The 19,838-nt window shown below is 35.9% G+C and overlaps 1 protein-coding gene across 1 annotated transcript in view; it reads right to left on the bottom strand.

Moving 5' to 3' along the window:
* SEMA3E (semaphorin 3E) overlaps positions 1 to 19,586 on the bottom strand; it is a 127,532-nt gene extending 107,946 nt beyond the window's left edge. Inside the window, exon 1 of the mRNA XM_066182776.1 lies at positions 19,380 to 19,586. Coding sequence (XP_066038873.1) covers positions 19,380 to 19,494 — 115 coding nt within the window. The 5' untranslated portion in view covers positions 19,495 to 19,586. The remainder of the gene's footprint in view (positions 1 to 19,379) is intronic.
* Between the last annotated feature and the right edge of the window lie 252 nt (positions 19,587 to 19,838).

Raw genomic sequence — 19,838 nt, 5'->3', positions numbered from 1 at the left:
AGTTTTCAGACCCAAGATCTTTTCTGCAGGTATCTCTGATGTTACATCTCCACCTCAGATGTAGGATTGTGGTCTCACAGTATGACAATTAGCATTTCAGTTAGATTTAGAATGTCCTAATGAGGAAAATAACCCAAGTGTTCCACTGATTGAAGATCTGAAAGACTATTTCTTCAGTGAATATGTGTCTGTAACTGCAACATAGGACAGCATTTTAAAATACAGCATACACAGGTCAAGATGAGGCAGATACTGGTTTATCAATTTAGATGAATTTTTTATTTTCTGCTCTCTGACTTTCTACTGTGTTGACTTGGACCCTATAAATAACAAGAACACTGCAGATTCTCACAAGAACATGTGAAAAATATGCCCATCATCATTCTGCCTGTAGCATGTGGGTGATGGCAGTAAGGGCAGGCCCGGTGAGGCAATATTATCAAGTTGTGCCAGAGGAAATGTGTCACAGAGGCACAGCCTTACCCAATTTCAGCACATTAATCTGCACCATCCTGAAGCCAACTCCAGTTTTTCTTTTTAGAGGTGATTGCTCTGGTTTGCAGCTTTTTAGGTGGATGGAGAAGAGACATGATAGAATTATTTTCTTCTTTTCATTTCATACTGCTCCACTGGAATTTTTTCAGAGGGTGCTCAGAGAATATTCCTTTTCTCTTATAGGTCCAGCAATAATCCTAAGAGCCGAAATCACTACAGGAACAGTTCAAATGGACTGAAGAATCATAAATAACCAAAAACTGAGTATGAACGCATAAAAATTCCAAAGAATTACTTATTCATACTATTTTTTAATTAAAATGGAATGTTCTACATGAATTTGATTAGTAACCACCAGAGCCTAAAATCAACTTAAGTTCCCAAACAATAAAAAATTCACCAGCATGTTTCTAACACCTCCAAGATAATTAATTAACCATGAACAGAAAGAAAACAGTAACATCTGAAAGGATCACACTTCATGCTTCTTCACTAGAGTGTTTATGTGGGCTTTTCCTAGGCTCTCATTCACACAAGAAACCTTGGGCTAAGTTTAGGATGACTGCAAATGAAGTGAAAAGCCCAGTTTGGGCTGTGGTGTGTGCACTAGTTCTGTCCTGATTTTGCAGTGAGGATGCAGTGAAAACAAAACTAATTCAGTTTCCAAACCCACAAATTGCCTGAAAATTTGGAAAAGATCACAAGAGACTCATCCAGCTGAAGCACTAAAACGTCAGAGGATATGTTCACAGAAGTCCCAAACACATGTTCTGGGGATATGCTGAACTTGAGCTTCCTCGTGTGATATACAGCTCAAATCTTGTTCAAGATTGAGCTTAATGCATACAATAATTAATACAAATTGGATGTACGTTTAATTAGGAAGTTCTTGTCCTTCCTCTTCCCCTTTTTCTAAAGAATATTTTTCTAGAACTATTTGATTAACATCTGAGAGATAAGCTAAACTTAGAATTACATACAATACAATGCATTATTCATTAGATATTTCTGAATTCATTATCCACTGATTTTAACAACTCAGAACAAATTCCACATATTCTTATATCATCAGTCATTTTTAAAAAAACTTTAACCAAGGGAATATATGCTTTTAACACAGACAAAAAACACAAAAGGATATTTAATTTAGAAATGCTCAGCTTGGGAAAACAAAACCACATCACTTATTCAGGAGTCATGAATGATCTGTTGTTCTGTTCAGTTATGTCTCTCTTATTCCAGATTATCCAAGGACAGAAAAAAGTTTCATCTGTTATTAAACTCTGGATTGCCTGAACAGTACATCAGAAATATAGTCCAGTAACTTAGCCATATACATTTTACCCAAGAATTTATTGCAGATTGAGACATTTTTCTTAGATCAAATGTTGAGTCATTTCAACTACAAATTCAGTCATTGGTTGTCCAGTTCTCAGAGTAAACACAAAATTTACTGCTACTAAAATTCTTTATACTTTTTTTTCAGGTTGCAGTGGAAATCTAAATGAGCAAATAAAAAAGTAAAGATCATCTCTGAAAAAGGTTGACAGCTTTGGAAACCTAAAGTTATACTGTTCTACTGGCAACAAACATGCTGTATACTCAGATCAAATGTTTTAAATGATAGGCAATTATCCAGAAATTTTGTAGAGGTTTCTGCTTATCTAATTAGGTTAATAGCATTACAAGTGCTGCTGCACGGAAATGCACACCAGGCCAAGTTTTTAATGTCTTCTGCAGTCGACTGACAGTTTTCTGTCCCTGTTCTCATTGCTGTTGTCAATTCTTATTGAAATCCAGCTCCACAAAACTAAAAATAACTCTAAAACAAGTGTGTGGTTTAGGAAGACTACCAAGAGTTACTGGTGTTCAAGACATCAGTACACGATACAGAACACAACAGTTTCCAACTTTATATAACAACCTGAGCACCACAGAAAAAGCTGTAAATAAAAAAGTGTCAGAGGAAAGAAATTAAAGCCCATTGCCAGTCATTACCTTAGCAGGATTTTGTTGACTTATAGTGTCAGTACCAGAAAGGAGAATGAGAAAAACTGAGAATAAAGGAATGTTTATTTTGATACTAAACCTGGATGTCAGTTTAATTCCGTTTTTTTTTGGATATTATAGAAGAAGAATATAATAAACAGGTATCTAACGATTTAATGCTAAGAGAAGCGTGAAGTCTGCCTCTAGTTTCTGCTATTCCAGTTCTTTTTAGAAAAAAGAAAACAAAACCCCCCCCCAACAAAAACCCACACAACAACAACAAAAAAAAAAGCCCCACAAAAACAAACAAAAGATGGGAAAAAGCAACCTTAAAACCTGCATCCAAACTGTCTACCAAGATAAAAAAAAAATACTATCTCCTGCAGAAAATCCTTTCTTTCTTGAATGGGATTAGGTCCAGATTGACAGAGTCGAAAGAAATGGTGGGCCTGTGTCTTTTCTAACATCACTAAACACGGAATCATAGAATCATTTAGGTTTGGAAAGGCCTCTAAGATCCTTGAGCCCATGCCCAAACCCAGCACTGCCAACCCACCACTAAACCTAAACACTCCATCTGTACACTTCTCTAGACAGGCTAATTGAATGCTTGACAACCCTTTCCACGTAGAAACTTTTCCTAATGTCCAACATAAACCTCCCCTGGCACAACCAAACCCTATAAGTTGAGCTGAAAATCTAAGTGTTGCTTTCTGCATTTTCAATTTTCTCTTTCAACTTCAGAAAAAAACAGACAGTACAGAAACACTTTTTATAAAAATCTCTAAGTGTTTCTTCATCCAGAGCGCCCAAAATCAAGGAATCACAAAAGAATGGGCGGAAACACTTCCAGAGTACACAAACAAGAACCTATATTTAATACAACTGTTGAAACAAAGTGGATGTATTCTAAAATATGAGAAGTGAATTTATTTCTTAAATTGATGTAGAGTACACAGAGACATGGTACTACTTCTACTGGAGAGGCATGGTCTTGGCTAAGATTAGTGATGCTACAGAAAAGAATAATATTACATTAAAACATATCTTAGGCATCTCCTTTTAGAACTAATTATCTGTCATAATAAAGGAAGCATCTAAAGAAATTCTACTTTGCATGTCAAATGATTCCTTCTTGGAATAGCTTTTTTTGGAACATATAAAAGGAAGTTTAATCAAAAATAGAAAAAAAAATATTTATACTTGAAATATTAAGTAATAGCAATCAAAACAGAATTAAATTTAGGTCTCTTAGAGCAGGAATAATATTTACAAAATAAAATAAAAATAAAAATAAATCCACCTAAGATATGATGTTTCAGAAGACAATTAAAACCAAAATGAAACTTACACCAAAAATAAAAGAAACTACATAATATAAAGTTAACTTAAATCCTTGTATTACTAGCTGGAAGCTATATAAACACACGATACTAATCATAATTATTTCTGGACCTTAAAGAGTCAGGAAAATTAATTTTAAATACTCCACTAGCAAAGCAGAGAGAGTCTTGGACTTCTTTTTTGCATTAAGCAGAAACTTTTTCAAAAGAAACAAATAGCCCTTTGAGGCCAACAGAGGAGAATCAGTTATGAACATGCACTGAGAGGGATTTGATACATGAACAAGTTGTGATAAGGTAACAAGTTAGCATAAATGCCTCAGAATCCAGTAATTTTGGCCTCAAATTAGCATTGTTGCTGTGAAGTTAGTTTAATTTATATTTTCAGTAGGCTGCAAATAGGCACTTAGATGCCATGTGATTTGTTAAACCACTGGAAACTCTGTTCCTGAGTCCTGCATATGTGAATTGTGAAGTCAACATCAAATCTGAAGAATTTCTAGACAAATCCCAAACCAGGGAAGTTGTCCACAGAAGGATCCATGTCAGCAATGCTACTTTAGAATAAATGAGCAACTCAGCATTTGCTTTGTTCTTCACCACAATAATTTAATCAAATACCTTTTCAAGATGTACTTGTTTCAAGTAATGATGATAAACCTTTGTCCTAGAGAAAAAAATATCATTTAATGTCACTGACAATGTATTAAGTTTTTAGCACTTCTTGACTTTCATCCAAAAAAAAAAAAAGAAATTTGTTAACTTGGGAGCTCTTGTAATGGCAGAAGAGATTTTCCAAAAAAGCAGCAATATTTCCAGAAATGAGTGAAAAGATCTTTCAATCCACTGTCCATTTTTTCCAATATTTGAAATGTGGAAAAGATATTGTGTCCAAGAATTTGATGCAATGTTGAATACCATAATTTTCAAAAACTATGACTTATTCTTAAAAACCTCTAATTTCAAACCATGGGACTTCAAAGAAAAATGTTGTATGTCAATTTATTAAAATAGTTGTCATCACTAAATCAGTTCACATGGAAATTCTGAATTAAATACTTATCTGTGAACAAAACTAAGCATTATTGTGGAGACTAGAATTGAAAGACAATGGTCATTTTCTTTTTCAAAGCATTGCTACTGTTTCTGACAATTGAGATAGGGCAAGGCTTATTTTAACATTCCTAAACTATCTGTAAAATTGAAGTTAATTAACAGTATCTAGATAAACATTACAAAAGAACAAATGGCAGCAGCTTAAGGAAAATTTTGGTTTCATCAGCACACTAGAATTTTTGGAATGCATTTACAGCACAATCAATAAAAGGAAAAAAGTTAATTTATCTAACTTAGTATCTCAAAGCACTTTAAATAAAATACCAAACTTAAAAACTTTAGAGATTACAGATAAAAAAACCCCCTCCTTGTTAGGAAAGCATACAATTTATTACTAAATTATCAGTCTGAGTTGAGAATGACACCATCTAAGATAATGCAAGGTAAATAAAGAATGCTTTTTTTGTTGTTATTTCTCCTAAAGTAGAATGTGCTCAGATACCTATAGATTGCATTTTTGAGCTTGCTTGTCTATGCACTTTTCAACTGCCAGTCTTATCCTTTTTTTCTTGAAATTTTTGTGTTAATAAGTCTTTTGATAAAAGATTGCCCATGCTGAAATAACAGGTTTGATTCAGGGTAGCTGATGCCCTGTCTCACCACCTCAGCCCTATGGTCTTCTCTAAAACATACAGTACAAATGTTTATCTAGTGAGGACACTTTTGTTTTCCAATCATCTAGAACTTCTGTGGTCTTTTTTTTCCAGATGTTCTTTTCCTTAAGCACTATTTTGATCTGGGACACTTCCATTGTTCCTTGGCTTCTTGCTTTAATATTCATGCTCCAGAAATCTCCACATGTAGGTACATTGCCAAGACTCCCCTGGAACTAAAAGCACGTCAAAATCCTAGAGGAAAGGGCTAGGATAATAATTCTAACCCATCTGAAAGTAAGGAGTAGCACAGAAAATAACTTCCAAGTACTCATTTATTGCACTGTCTTCAATTACTGTTAAAGGCCAAAAAACTTCAAAACAAGTTTTTATTTATTTTAATCCTCTTAATCTTTAAGAATACAAATTTAGTGTCTTTAATTCAAATAAGAAAATACCTTCAGGCTAAATCTTGATTGGATATCGTGTGGATTTCACATGAAGAACTACCTGCAACACAGGAGGCTGAAATTTCCACAGGAACTACTGGAAAAGATAATTATGTTGCCACTGAATGACAGTAATCTGACTTCGCTACAGAATTTTCAGTTTGAGAGGACCAAAAGAGAGGAATGATTTATCACTGTAAAAAAAAATTTGATTGCCTTGTGATGCAAACAAGTCTAATTTCCTTAGAAAATCAGGTGTTCTGGAGCACTCTGCTAATTGATGACACAATTCATGTTCCCTATGACACACGAGGTCCCACTGATAAATTTTAAATTCTGTGGGAAAAGAGTAAGGAGCAGGGGCGGTCTAAAAAACATGAAGTTTTTCTGAATTCCCTGAAAGTCAGCAGCTAAGAAATAGTAATACTCCATTAGTTCCTTTTAAAAGGAGAACAAAATCATTAGAAAAGTAATACAGTTAGCAGGCCAATTAACTGTCAATTAGTGCATGCAAACAAACTGGTCACCAAGCCCACACAGAAACAATCATACCTCTGCTATTTTTGGCCCACCTAGAGAGCCAAATAAATGCTTAATGAAAAAAAAGGGGGGAGGAAGTACTGTTGAAGGTTACATGAGAGGGATATAGTTGCTATAAGGAAGACCTTAGTGCCTGAGCTACACTTATATCTGCAGCAGGAAAATATTAGGGATCAGGAGAAGTGAGTCTGACTTTGGAGAAATTAAGTGATTTAATAAAAAGTGAAGATATTAAAAAAGCTAGTAATAAAGAAAATAACATCTCAGACTACTTCAGTAGAGGAAAGAACAGAAAAAACCCAAGGGACATGTGATTTAAGGATATGGGAGTGTTTGTTTGGAAAACTTTGTTTTCCAAGTTTATCTTCTTTAATGATAGACTGGTACTGAGGCATGTCATTGTTCATATGCCTTATTGCCAATGTCGTACTACTCAAAGGTATTTCAGTCTCATGAGGTAAAACAATAGGTAGTTGGAAGGAAGTTTTATTCTCCATGTAGGTTGTATAATTCTACTGGGAAGCAAATAATGAAGTTTGGCAAGACTTAAGTACTAGACCATCCCAGAAACTTGCTGAAAATTTTCTGTAAAATTTCAAATGAATCCAGATTTCTCAAATCTAATTATTAGCACATTATTGTTGATCCAATATTTATTGGATCAACAAAGAAAACAAAGAAACAAAGAAACAAACAAAACAAAGAAACAAAGAAATAAAAAGACCCCCCCAAAAAAAACTTCTTAGTGAAATAAAGGGCCTTGACTTGCCAAAAATTAAACAGTTTAATTATAAAAATACTTGGTTTAAAGACAAGTTTCATGGGTACTATAACTTCTATAAGCATCTTATCAGAGCTCTGGATTTCACCATCCAAGATAGATACCAGCCATCAGTTTTGAGGTCTTTATTGGGGTTAATCTTCTACATTTTCAGCAGCTGTGAGGTCTTTTTAAGGACTAAAAATCAACATATGTTTATGTTAGGAGCAGATGGGTAAAAAGCAAGTCTTGTCCAATCAACAGCATTAAGATCAAGAAGGCTTTAAAATCCAGTTATGAAACCTTCTCTCAAGATCTACCTCCGCATTCTAGTGCTCTCAAATGCATTTTAAAAGTCTGTAAACAATCCTGTGGAGAGTAAGCAGTATCAGCATTGTTACAATTCCTATGAAACCAACTGCAGGACTCCGAGTTGCCAACAGAAACACATTCTCTCCCTGTGTAATGTCTTTGCAACCATAATTATCCTGCTCAGGTGGATGCTGTAATAGCTAACCTCTGCCATCAAAATTAAAATGTCTGGCAAGAGCAGACCTTGCAGACTGAAGGACCAAACACTTAAAAAGCAAAACCACTGAGACAAAACTCGCAGAAATCAACACCTGTAGAAACTTCCCACCAAGTTGTGAGCAGCTGAATGCAGAGGCCAAACCACCCCAACAGGGCTGAAGCAGGGCTACAGTTCTGCAAATAATGTATGACTAATTCCGAAAAACTCTGGAGCCCCTTTTCATCATGGGTTAGAAACCTACTTTCTGCATACTAATTTATAGTATACACCATTTAAAATCTAAAACATGCTAAGACATGACAAGTTTGACTCTCAGATATTCCCCATGGGTCTTGCAACATTCCCAGGCACTTGTATCAAATATTAGGACACATCAATATCTCTGTTACCTTTCAACAATCCCAAGGTAAAGTATTTTCATACTGCTATCAAATTCAGAGCACACTTCAGGAACTGTTTCACAAGAATGTATAAACACTAGTTATTATTATTTTCAAATCTCGATCCTGTAAGTTTTTAGTTTTGTTTTACTGTGAAATTAAAAGTACAAGGAGTTTTCAACAGCCCAGCCATCTAATTTTACAGCTCAAGGATTTTAGTGCTATTACACATTAAAGCAGTAAATGTGAAACCACAAAAAAAAAAAAAAAATCCATTAACCTGATAATATGAAGTAATTTGTTACATTTCTTAAAAAAGGTAGGGGTTGTTCCACGTCAAGAAAATTACTGAGACCACATATAGCACTTGTAAAATTTATTTCACAATTCTAAATGACACATACCCACACATATTACTGTGCTCTGTAAAAGCCTCAAAGAAGCATCTTCTGGAAATTCCATTTTCCTTATGACAAAGGAGGACAGTAAGTTGTAATTCTCAAGATTTTCCATAAGTGTTTATCCATAGAATAAAGTAGAAAGTGAAACTATACACATAAATCAAAATTTTCAAACTTCCAAGTTGCTTTGTAATGCCTGAGGTATGAGCAAAATAGAACAACTTTTGTCATTGATGTTAATCAATCGCACTACAGGGATGGCCTCAAAAAATCTACACTGTAGATTTTGATCTTGCAAACAAACCCCAATTTAACTTTTAATCAAAGAAGCAATTAGTATAATTAAAAGCACATACATAAGATCAAATACTTATAGAACAAGAGTTTTAGGATACAGTCTTTAAGGCCACTTTATGTGCAGTGGAAAACAACTTGCACAGCTTGTATTTAACCTTTCACAGTTTTTTACTGCTTCTTTGCTAAGGAGTTGCTGAGCTATGGCAGACAGCTGTGAGTGGCTCACCTATTTCAACACAAAAGTACATCAATTTAGTTTAAACTGTTCTGAAAACTACTTAACCTAAGCATGTCACGCTTAATCTAAATCAGCATATTGTGCATGGAAGCAGGTGCAGAGCACATCAGTCATTGCTGTGGTCCAGAGACAATTGTGTCCAGCAGCTCTGGGAGCAACTTACACTGCTCAGGTCACTCCTCAAACGACTACACCTCCATCCTCTTCTTCCAGACCATTATTAGATCAAAGACATACTGCTCAGGAATAATATCTTCTACTTAGGAATAATATCTTCACTTATACTTTATCAAGGCAATAGTGCTGCAGCCTGTAAACTCTGCAGTAAGTCATTGTCAGGCAAAGGGCTTTATCCTTGCGTGTGCAACATGCTAGATCTATTGTCAGACATTCTTCCCAAATCCATCCTACTTACTTTTATTGAAATGTAAGGACTCTGGTTTAAGCTGACCACTAGTCTCCCTCTAAACTCAAGAGAGACAGAAATACACCTCCAGGTGAAATGCAATGACCAAATGGATCACCTCTTTCAGAGAGTGTGCTCAGGAGAAAGGAATATTCTGTCCGCTTTGTAATCACAGAAGTTTATGGGATCTTGCTGTTGTAATTAGAGAAAAAAAGGCCTCTGTTCTATTTTTTTATTAATTATTCTGGTTTTGTTATAAAGCTTTCATATATTTAGCAGCAGAATTTAAGGACAGTATACTACATTCAGAGCAATTAGAGAAACACTCTTTTACTGTAACTTTGACTTCTAAACGTGAAGCATTTTTTTTTACAAGAATTCAGTTCTTCTAGAAATGAAATAATCCACTTCAGAGCTTGAGTGTTAAACCACAGAAGCTGCAGTCACTCAACAAGAAATACTATGGAATCAGTAAAGTGCTTGGTACTGTTTATAGCCTGGTTACGAGCTATAATAAGTGCTGAACCTGCTGAATACTTTAACACCTTCTCAGTAGTGTGTTTAGAAATGACTGCTATCCCAGATGCTTGCGTAACCTGAAAATATGCAGGAGGACATGGCCATGCCTAAGATAAGCCGAGAAGAGAGAATAATGACTTACTGCATGTAAACACAGGCACGTAAAGACAAGACATTTTTTCAGCAACAACATTAGTAAGAATAAGATCTCTAAGACACCTTATGCCTTTCTGGGCTCCCAGACAGCACATATTTTCAAGCCTTGCATCATACCATTCTCAATCAACTAAGATGAAATATTTAATATATTAAGGAATGGGTTTATTTTCCTTTGCTTTTGGCTTTTACCACACAACCACAGGAGAGTGCTTAGCTTAATCATAAATAAAGAGTTGCAGGAGCTCATGGAATTGAGCAACATTTGCTAACCTTTAGCTTTCTGGTTGAAGAATGACCTTCAGAGATGACCCCAGTGAATAGTGCTATCTGGAATAGTCCCTCACATCAAGAAATCTATTATTTTGCTATTATTAAGTTTTAGTAACACTGCTGGGAGAAACCATCTGTTAAAAGAGAAACAAGGTACTAACCCTTAGGTATGTGGGGACTGTTGTTTTCTGAAATCAGTTTAAGGCACTTTTCATTCATTTTGTACAATTTCCTTTCACCAGTGTCAGGAAGATCAGAATAAGAAAAGACCGACATCCTTGTGATGTTTATTGCACATCAACAAATAAAAGATATATTTACAGCTGCATTCACCACTTTACTAGGCCTATTAAACAAATGTGTTGTAACAAAAAGCTTATAAAGCAAACTCAGCAACAGTAAAAACCCCATTGTTTGGCTCCCCACAGAAGCTTCAATTGCTTCACAGTATGAAGTCAAGAATCCTTTAGATGAAAATAAACACAGAAGTAGAGAACAGATACATTAAAGATGTGAAGAGGAGTTAAATCTCCTTTCACTGAATGCCTATCTTCCAAGCACTGGCTCCTTGGTTTAGAGAATTACTCTTGGAAAAAATAAAAAGATCCATCACCATGCTAGAGGGGTCTAGCAGGGGTTGAGAATTTCTTATGTGTGTATGTAAATATATTTTTGGGGGTTTTTGGGCACTTAAAAAAATAGGGAGAAGGTAAAAAATAGGAGAAGGTAAACTGCAAATGCTGAACAAGCAAATCTCCTAAAACCTGAAATTCTTCATTACTGATGAAGTAAAAATGCTAGCAACATGATTTCACAAGGACCATAAACAACTTTCCTTCATATCTGTTCCTGCCAAATCACAGTCAGAAGAATACTGTACATTGCCAGTCATCAAATTCTTACAAATAATGAACATCTTTTGCTCAGGCCAAAGAGATATGAGAAACTGTCAGTGATTTTTTGTCTTTCTCCCATTTTTGGCTACTAGACATTTTTTGGTTGAGTATGTAGGGGGTTTTTTACTTTTCATTAATGAAATTTTTGGCCTCTAATTTTTTTCTGTATTTTGACATTAAATATTCATAAAGATCTTTTGAACTATAGATACCACAAAGCAGACAAGTCTCGTCTTTCTCATATAATCTTCCTTGACTAGAAAGTTTCCTTCATAATTAGGAATTTCTGATATGAAAACTCAACCAAGAATGGTAACATAATTTTTGAATGTTCCATGTCTATGTCAAACTAGTCTTTGCCATTTGAACATAAAGAAGGTTTCTTTTGAGTTGACTTTGTAATGTCCAGAAGTTTACAACACCAGTTTTTAATCCATTCCTTGATACTGGAGGTTTGAGTACCAGAAGTCAATCAGTAACAGGCAGGTGAGTTACAGAAAGTGCCATGGCACTGTGTTTCTCCATGGAAAAGCAAAGACAACATGATGGAGTATTGCTGCTTCCTGGTACACAGAATTGATTCTGTTCTTGTGGAGTTTACAAGGGAAAAGATTGGCACTTCCACAGGGCAAATGAAGTTTCAGTCTGAAAACAACACTGAATTCAGGAACAAATCTTAGATCATTAGATGTAACTGGAAGATTTGTTGACTTTTAATGAGAGCTGAGCAGATTCTGATTGATAGAAGAGGCAATAAAGCACATCAAGTAGTCTAGCGAGACAAGGTAGGGAGACATGACATAACTGCTAATCCTCTGCTTTCACCTGAGACTAATAAAAAGTAATTTAAAGATGAGATTCAACTTTTATTTAATCAAAAATTATTTTGCCCCTATATGAGCGATTCAAGTTTTGCAGCTATTGGCTGCACACACAGGCTGGGTGTCATGCCAGGGCCAAGATGTTTGGCAGGCACCCCTTTGACAACTTTGTGGTTGCAGACCTCCTGTACATACTTGCACAGAAACTGTAAAAGGAACCTTTGACATGCCATTACATCCTGGAGGTCCTCCAAATTGCAGGTAAAATAAGAATGAGTAGACTAGAAGAGGAACAAAGATTTGTGACTAAGATTATACGTTCACCAAGAGCAGTGCAGCTAAACAGTCTATTTGGATGCTAAATTGTGATGTGCTGCAATTTACAAATCCTTTGCAAAGTTCTAGCATCAAAATGCCACAAAGAACCCCTGAGACAAGCCAGAGAAACCACTCCTTGTGCTTGTAATCTTATGCCCTAAAAAAATTTAAAAAAAAACCCAAACAAAATTAACCTTAAAATACTTTTGCAGGTATGAAAATCATCACAGGGTAAGAAAAAAAAATACATAATGGTGCATTCCTACTTTACATTGTTTTGAAAGGGAAAAATACCAAAGTCATTAGACTGCTATAAAACGGTTTGCCAAAGGGATGCAGCATGAGTGAAAGCATATCAGTTTAGAGCTTAAACTAAGAAGAAAATTCTTGGAGGAGAAGGACATAGAAGTCAGCTTTCAATTGAAGATGTTAACAAGGAGAAATCTCTCTTCCAAAATAAGAATTTGTAGCCTTGAGGGTGATCAGAAGAACCAAGATCAAGGGAAAAATTAAATTTGTCAATGTGAGATAAACACATTGGTTTTAAAACTGTGCTCTGAGAAAATCATGGTTTGCTTTATTTTAATGTATACAGTAGGCTCAGTAAATTCAATTCCTCAAACTGAAACTTGGTGATGACAATTTAAATTTTTCACCAATTTAAAGATGGAGTTTATTTTTAAAACTTCTCAAATATTGTTTCTTCAAAATTATTTAAGTCCTTTCTTAACAGGAGTTTGAAATTATGGCTAAAGTATACCACATATTTTTATAATTTTTTTCAACATGTTTTTTCATGTTTAATTCCAAATCTTTAACTGATTTAAATACATGCCAAACATTAACTAACCAACACAAAACATTTTAAATAGTATACTCAAGAGGGCTTTTTTCCCTGTAAAACAAAGATTGTTATCTTTATTCCTACAGGCTATGAAATCCTTCAAGAAATGATGATTTTTGTAATTAACACGGTCTGCATGCTATAACCTCATCATATTTGCCCAGCTACATGAAGAAAACTGGGGCAGTTTCACTAATATATAATATTTCCATTGCACACTTTTAGTGTATTTACTGATCAGAAGTTGCTCAAAAGGCATGACACAGATGTTAACCATCCTGTAAGTCATGTGAATAGCATTAATCCCATTTTCATTTAGGTGAAATATAATGTCTGCTTTCAGTGAAATAATAATGAGTACAATATCTGATGAAGAGTTTAAAATAGCAGATGGTGTTATCACTTTGAAAGCAGGGAGTTAGCTGCAGAGACGCAGCAACATGCAGGATATTCTGGTCTTGCACCTTCAGATAGTACTTAGCTCTTTAAAGCAGGAACAGGGAAGTGATTGATGTTAGGCTGCAAACCGTCTGCTCCTTGCATCCCCGGCAGTGGCACTTATCACTTCAGAGCTCTGCAACAGCAACACTTACAGCAGCCTTTGTCAACAAAATGCAGTTATGAAAGGAACTAGCAGGAATTCTCTGCCAAAAAATTCCTGTCTCAGTGAGTAAGTCACTCTAGGATTACTTGTAAGCACTCCTAAACTTCCTAGCAGTCACTCTTTGTGATATGGGTAGATAATAAATCTAAATCTTGTCCTAAGTGTTGGTAGACAATCAGTTGACTATCCAGTGGGAGGTGCAAAAGTTCTCCTCTCTGCCTCATAAGTGGCCTAGAGATGCTTTTGCATCTTCGCTTAAGATATTTCTAAGCTGACACTGAGTTCTATGTGGCCTCGAGAATTATAAAATGTTCTCATATAAAACACACTCATGATGTATATTTTCCAAACACTCATAATTCTGGTTATCAGCCCTTATACCCAAGCACATTTAGATGTGGAGCCTCTATTTTTGTACATAGACATCTCTGGACTATATAGAAGCAAAGTCAGTTCCTTATCCTGGTACAAAGTCAAGGTGATTTATATCTAGCACAAATTAACCTCTTTATTGGATTTGAATTTGCTTTGGTAGGAAAACTGCTCTTTCCTATTCATTCAAAACTGGTGAAAGCTGTTAAAAACAGAAAATATTTTCATGTATGAAATTGAACCATTCATGATTCAGTTCTCAGTTATGTGGCTATTCATTAATTAGTCATGATTTATGTGGCCAGGTGATTACTAATTGAAAATACTTTTATTAGACATATACTATATATACTATATATATATAGTGTACATATATATATAGTATATATAGTATATACTATATATACTATACTTTTATTAGACATATTTGTCTACTTTAGAATTCAGTCTAAATATTCCCTACAATTTTGTTACTCAATGTAGTTGTTAGCCTCTAAGTAAATTTTACTGCCCTCTAGCCAGAGAACAGAGTAAGATATGAATAAGCATGGTTTAGCTCTTAGTCTTAATTACAATAAATTCTAAATTGCAAAGTTAAAGTAGGTGTGGTGAAGATGTGCTTCCTGCAAACAGCAACAGAACATTTTTTTCTGCTGTAAGAGATCTCAGAAGCCCTCCAAGATGATCAGTCAGCTCTAAAGAACCCTTCTATAAGTGTTTTATATTACACATTTTACGTTTTAAAATATGACTGTGAACATGGAGAGTATCAGTTTTTGTCTGCAACGTTTCATCTCTCCCTTCTTTAGCAGCATGTTCCTATTTGAAATATTTGTGCTTGGAGAATACATTTTTTAACCCAGATGATTTCCTTCTAAGTTCAGTCTCCTCCTTCTGCCTGCTGCAGCTTGACTCTACTGTAGAAGGTCGCAAGCAGTTCCAACAACAGGGAAAAAAGACATATTTCAATGGGTAAGGCAGGCACAACTGCTTCTTAACTACACTTTTTCCAGACAAGAGCAGTGTCTAGTGCATAGATACACAACCTGAGGTCAGGTAATGCCAAAATCCTTCAAGTCACTCAAGTGAATGTAGTGGATAAAACAGAAAAAAGATCCCTAAAGAGGTGCGAATTGCTGTACATAACTGCACCAGACCCCACTGCAGCAACAGAATTGTACAGCCCACTCTAAAGGCTCAACATCTCATTTTCATATTGTATTACCTTTGTTCTTTACCATATTTATGAACTAGGGAAAGAAAAAAAAATCTCAAACCGATTATACCAATTATATATATTCTTCATATATAAATATGAAGAAAACCATGTATAATGCTTGAATTATGCAATTAAATCCTTCATGGTCCTTTCAGGCCCACATGCTTCCAGTGTAGCTCTGTTAGGCTTATAAAAATATATCCCTCCTGTCCTCTGAAAACCCAATCCATTTCAATCTGTAATGTAAATAGTTTCTTTTTAAAACACAGTGTGTGCTGATTTCACCTTAATTATATATTTCCCATTGCGAGAACTCAAACTGTGGGATACTGGGAAAGAATTTCACCAGCAGCCTATAAAGAATAGGGCTGAAGCTTGGCTTCCATTAACACCTCATTAGCCAGAGTATAGACTGTACATAAAATAAGCTAATGATTTTTAAATGAAGTTGTCAACCTATAACTTAATAATGCAGAAATCTATTTCTCTGTAATATTAACAAGCTAGAACACATTTTCATCTCTACAAATCAACATGAAGCTATTGGAGTACTTAGATCTTGGTTGGTCATCTTCAACCACTGACCTTTACTGCAATCACAACACTAATACCACAAATGGTACTAATTGCAATATAAATTTTCTAATGGACACAAGATGATGGTTTGAGGAAAACAACTTCAAGTTCTGGACGTAAACCTATCTCAACTTACTAAAAATGGAGTTAGGACCATAAAATGACTGCTAGGTGGTAATAGGAGCAATTTTCATCTGATAAAAAAATGGTAAAATTCACATTGGAGTTTACTGTGAATAAAGGCCATGATCTACCTTAGCAAAAATCACCATTACAGTTTGCATTGACTTGACAGGTTTAACAGTAGTTCATTAATGCAGGACTTTCATTAATTCCCACTGAAGCAGAGTAAATGGCCATGGAGTCAAACAGGGGTTGCACAATATATCCCTTAATTGGCAGGGGAATTGTGGTATTTCTATCCATCAGGCGACCCCTCTGCTAGGGTTAGGACCTGATCTTGTTGCTGTGGGTTTGGAGACGTGTGCACTGCAGGTGAAGGTCTGGTTTGCTGTGAGAGCAAAAGGTTCCCATTCACTGTCAGACCACTAACTCACTTTCACTGAGCACCACTTTAAAACTGATTTAAAGAGATGATTTGTGAATTTATAAAAATTAAAGGAGACTCTTTCTAATTTGTGCAAGCATTCTCTTGACTCTAAGGAAACAAGACTTTAAAAAGGACTGGTTTTAAATATCCTTCCATAAAAAAACCAAATCCGATGTCCCTAACCTCATCACTCAAACTTTTAAATTTCCAGTCAGCGCTAGCCTATCTTTCAAGGGCCTGAATCTCAATTAGCCACGAACATCTGCAATTCCAAAGGGAGGCAGTTAGCAGGCCTGCTGACTTCCATGTTGCAGGGTCTTTGCAGTGAAATTTTTGTCTGAGGCTGTAGCTGCTCCACACTGAAATTTTGCACACAGGGGCTTCATCCTCTGTACCACAGTACAGGCTGAACTCACAGGACAGGCAGAAGCACCTTCAGAGGGTGCATGACCACCTCTTTGTAACTACCCCACACCTCCCTGGTACCCACAGCAGCCTTACTCCGGAGCAAATGCAATTAAGATGAGGGTCCCTCCTGCTGTTCCTGTTTGATTAGTGAGGAAAGCAGTAACATTTGCTCATTGTCCTCATGCTTGGTCGCTACATTCTTTTGGCTGGGAGGGCTGCAGTAGCTGTTCCCAGGGTGGCAGGCAGGTATGGCATTTCCAGCCCTTGGCTGGGGATATGTGGTCAGGCACTCCCTGACTGCAACACTGCTTGTAAAATCAGCCACATTTCCCAGGTGTGAAAAATGTGATAGGGTATTGTACAAGGTGAAATATAAGATGGTGATGTGTGCGACCATGGTAGGAAATTTATGAGGACAGATCTTTCTGTGTCCTTGGATCTGAGGGAGCTGCCATCAGGCAGGTAAGGTTTGGCCCTCTGTGAGAAATGCATGTTTTAAGATCTCTTTGAAGATATCAGAGTTATGATGTGTCATGACCAAATTACTGGCTCACTGCTGAAAAGAGAAGTAGTGTGCAGTGAAATGTACACTAGTTCCAACCATTAGAAAGCAATTACTACTACAAGTAAGGAGAGAAGCAGTTAATAGTCACAGCACCATAGTGGGGGGCTTGCCAAAACTGGCAGCTAAGCCAAAGTCCTGAACCAACATAACACTAGATCTATTTGTCTCATTTACTGTGTTTTTCTCATCCCCTTTACCCTATCAGAAGCAAAAAAAATATCAATAATAATTATAGCCCTAGCAATTATATCTAGAAATAAATCAATATTAAAATGCACATTTTCAACAGTAAGAGAGGTGAAAGGATTATACAATCAGCATTTGGCACTCATTTCTACTGTACTCTGGTACACAGGTTAAAAGAAAAGTGGTTTACATGTTAAAAGGGGTCATAGAATTTATTTCATTCAGAGCAATTAATTGTTTACTTACAAGACAGCTTTCCATGAAAAATACTTCTCTAAAACATTTCACTGCCCTATAAAAGCAAACCCCATTTCTTACAGCTCCCTAGCAAGACTTTCAGACCAATTATCCTATTCAGCTTCTCCCTTCCCTATAATTGGTAATTTAGCTTGCTATATAAAACACAATTAAGCCTTGTTTAGAGTAAAGCTGCATACACACGGAGCTCTAGATGCTGCTAGTTCTTAAATCTTAGCCATTCTTAAAATAGGTATTCTAATGTACTTCACATTAGTGAAGATGCAGCTTAGTTATCACTTGCATAACCATTGAAATGTTCTTCAGTAAATTAGAATTTGCTCATTGCCAACTATGTCAGTAAAAAGGCATTTTCTTTTCATCTGCTCCTAAGAGGAACTATCCAAACATTATTAATTGGCCAATCATCAGTTTATCTCGCACAATTACTTTTTTTTCTCCTATTGCAATGGTCATCTGTCATATCTGTCTAAGTATATAATCTACAAATGTATGTCCTGCTGCAGAGAACTGGATTGCTGTGTCTATGCACAGGTATTTAAATATATACTTACAGGATTAAACCAAAATCACATGCAATCCAGAACAGAACAGGGACACTGAAGAAGCTAAGGAAGAATGGTTGAACCTTCAGATAATTGAGACTTAAATAATTTTAAGCAAAAATAAAAGTTATAAGTATTCTACATAAACATGCCAGAAAAAATAACATTTTTCCTTTGGGTCACTCAGTGAAACAGCAAGCAGACTTACATTGGCAGGTACTCATTTTAATTATAGTGTGATGACACTTGCTAGTTCAGAAAATGAATCATATGGTTGCACAGGAATTCAGTCCTTTTGCCTTAGCTATATTTGCAGACAGATAGAATTCTAAAAGTGAAACAAACATTTAATTGTTCAAGGGTTACATGATGCACATTTATTCAGCAATAATTTCAAGTTATCTTCTCCATTTCTTTCCCTCTTATTAAGAGACCTGACAGCCTTCTTACAGCACAGAGAGTAAGCGAATGACAAGCAAATCTAACACACTTTCAGGTAGAAGCACATTTCAGTAGCCTAAAATCATCACTGCAAGTACCTTAAGTCTTATAGAATTCAGTAAACTCAATCTAGGATGCAGTTTAGTACAAGGAAACAATTCACAAGATTTCTGAACAGGAGAATTTTACTCTATGAAAGGACCATAATTTAATACCGATGCAATACATTCAGTGAAGTCAATGAACTTGCACAGTAAAAAGCCTTTAAAATCCTGACACACTGACCTACCTTTATGTGACAGACGTAACCTTGGTTGCCTCGTATCTGCTGTGTGACATCCAGCCGGTAACTCTAGTAACAAGCCATATAGTGCCAGGATTAGAAGGTCCTGAGCAGATGCCATCCTGCCCAAGATAAATTTCTTGTTCTCTTCACTGAACTGCTGCTGTTTGTTTGTTGTTTTGGTGGGGTGTTTTTTAAGGCTCCAACTTCCACGTCTACTTTGCCAGTGCAGCTAGGTCTCTCTCTATGGTCAGTTTGTGGGGTGTCTCTGTGGGAAAGTCAACGTTCATCAGAGCAGCACACAGCCTCAGCTAGCCATTTGTCAAGCTGTGCAAATGTCACGTAAAAATATTCCCTCCCTAGGACAATTGTTTATAAAGTGCGAGGACATTCCAAGACGTTACTCTGCAGCGTTGTGTCTTGAGCTGTCTTTAGTAACTCTGCCAGTGGATTCAGGAAGAAGCT

The sequence above is a fragment of the Chamaea fasciata genome, unplaced genomic scaffold (assembly GCF_029207755.1).
Source record: "Chamaea fasciata isolate MVZ Bird 193981 ecotype frontalis unplaced genomic scaffold, bChaFas1.0.hap1 SCAF_5, whole genome shotgun sequence".
NCBI classification, from domain to species: Eukaryota; Metazoa; Chordata; class Aves; order Passeriformes; family Sylviidae; genus Chamaea; species Chamaea fasciata.
Note: the sequence above shows the minus strand (reverse complement) of the source record. Positions and strands in the feature narration are given on the sequence as shown.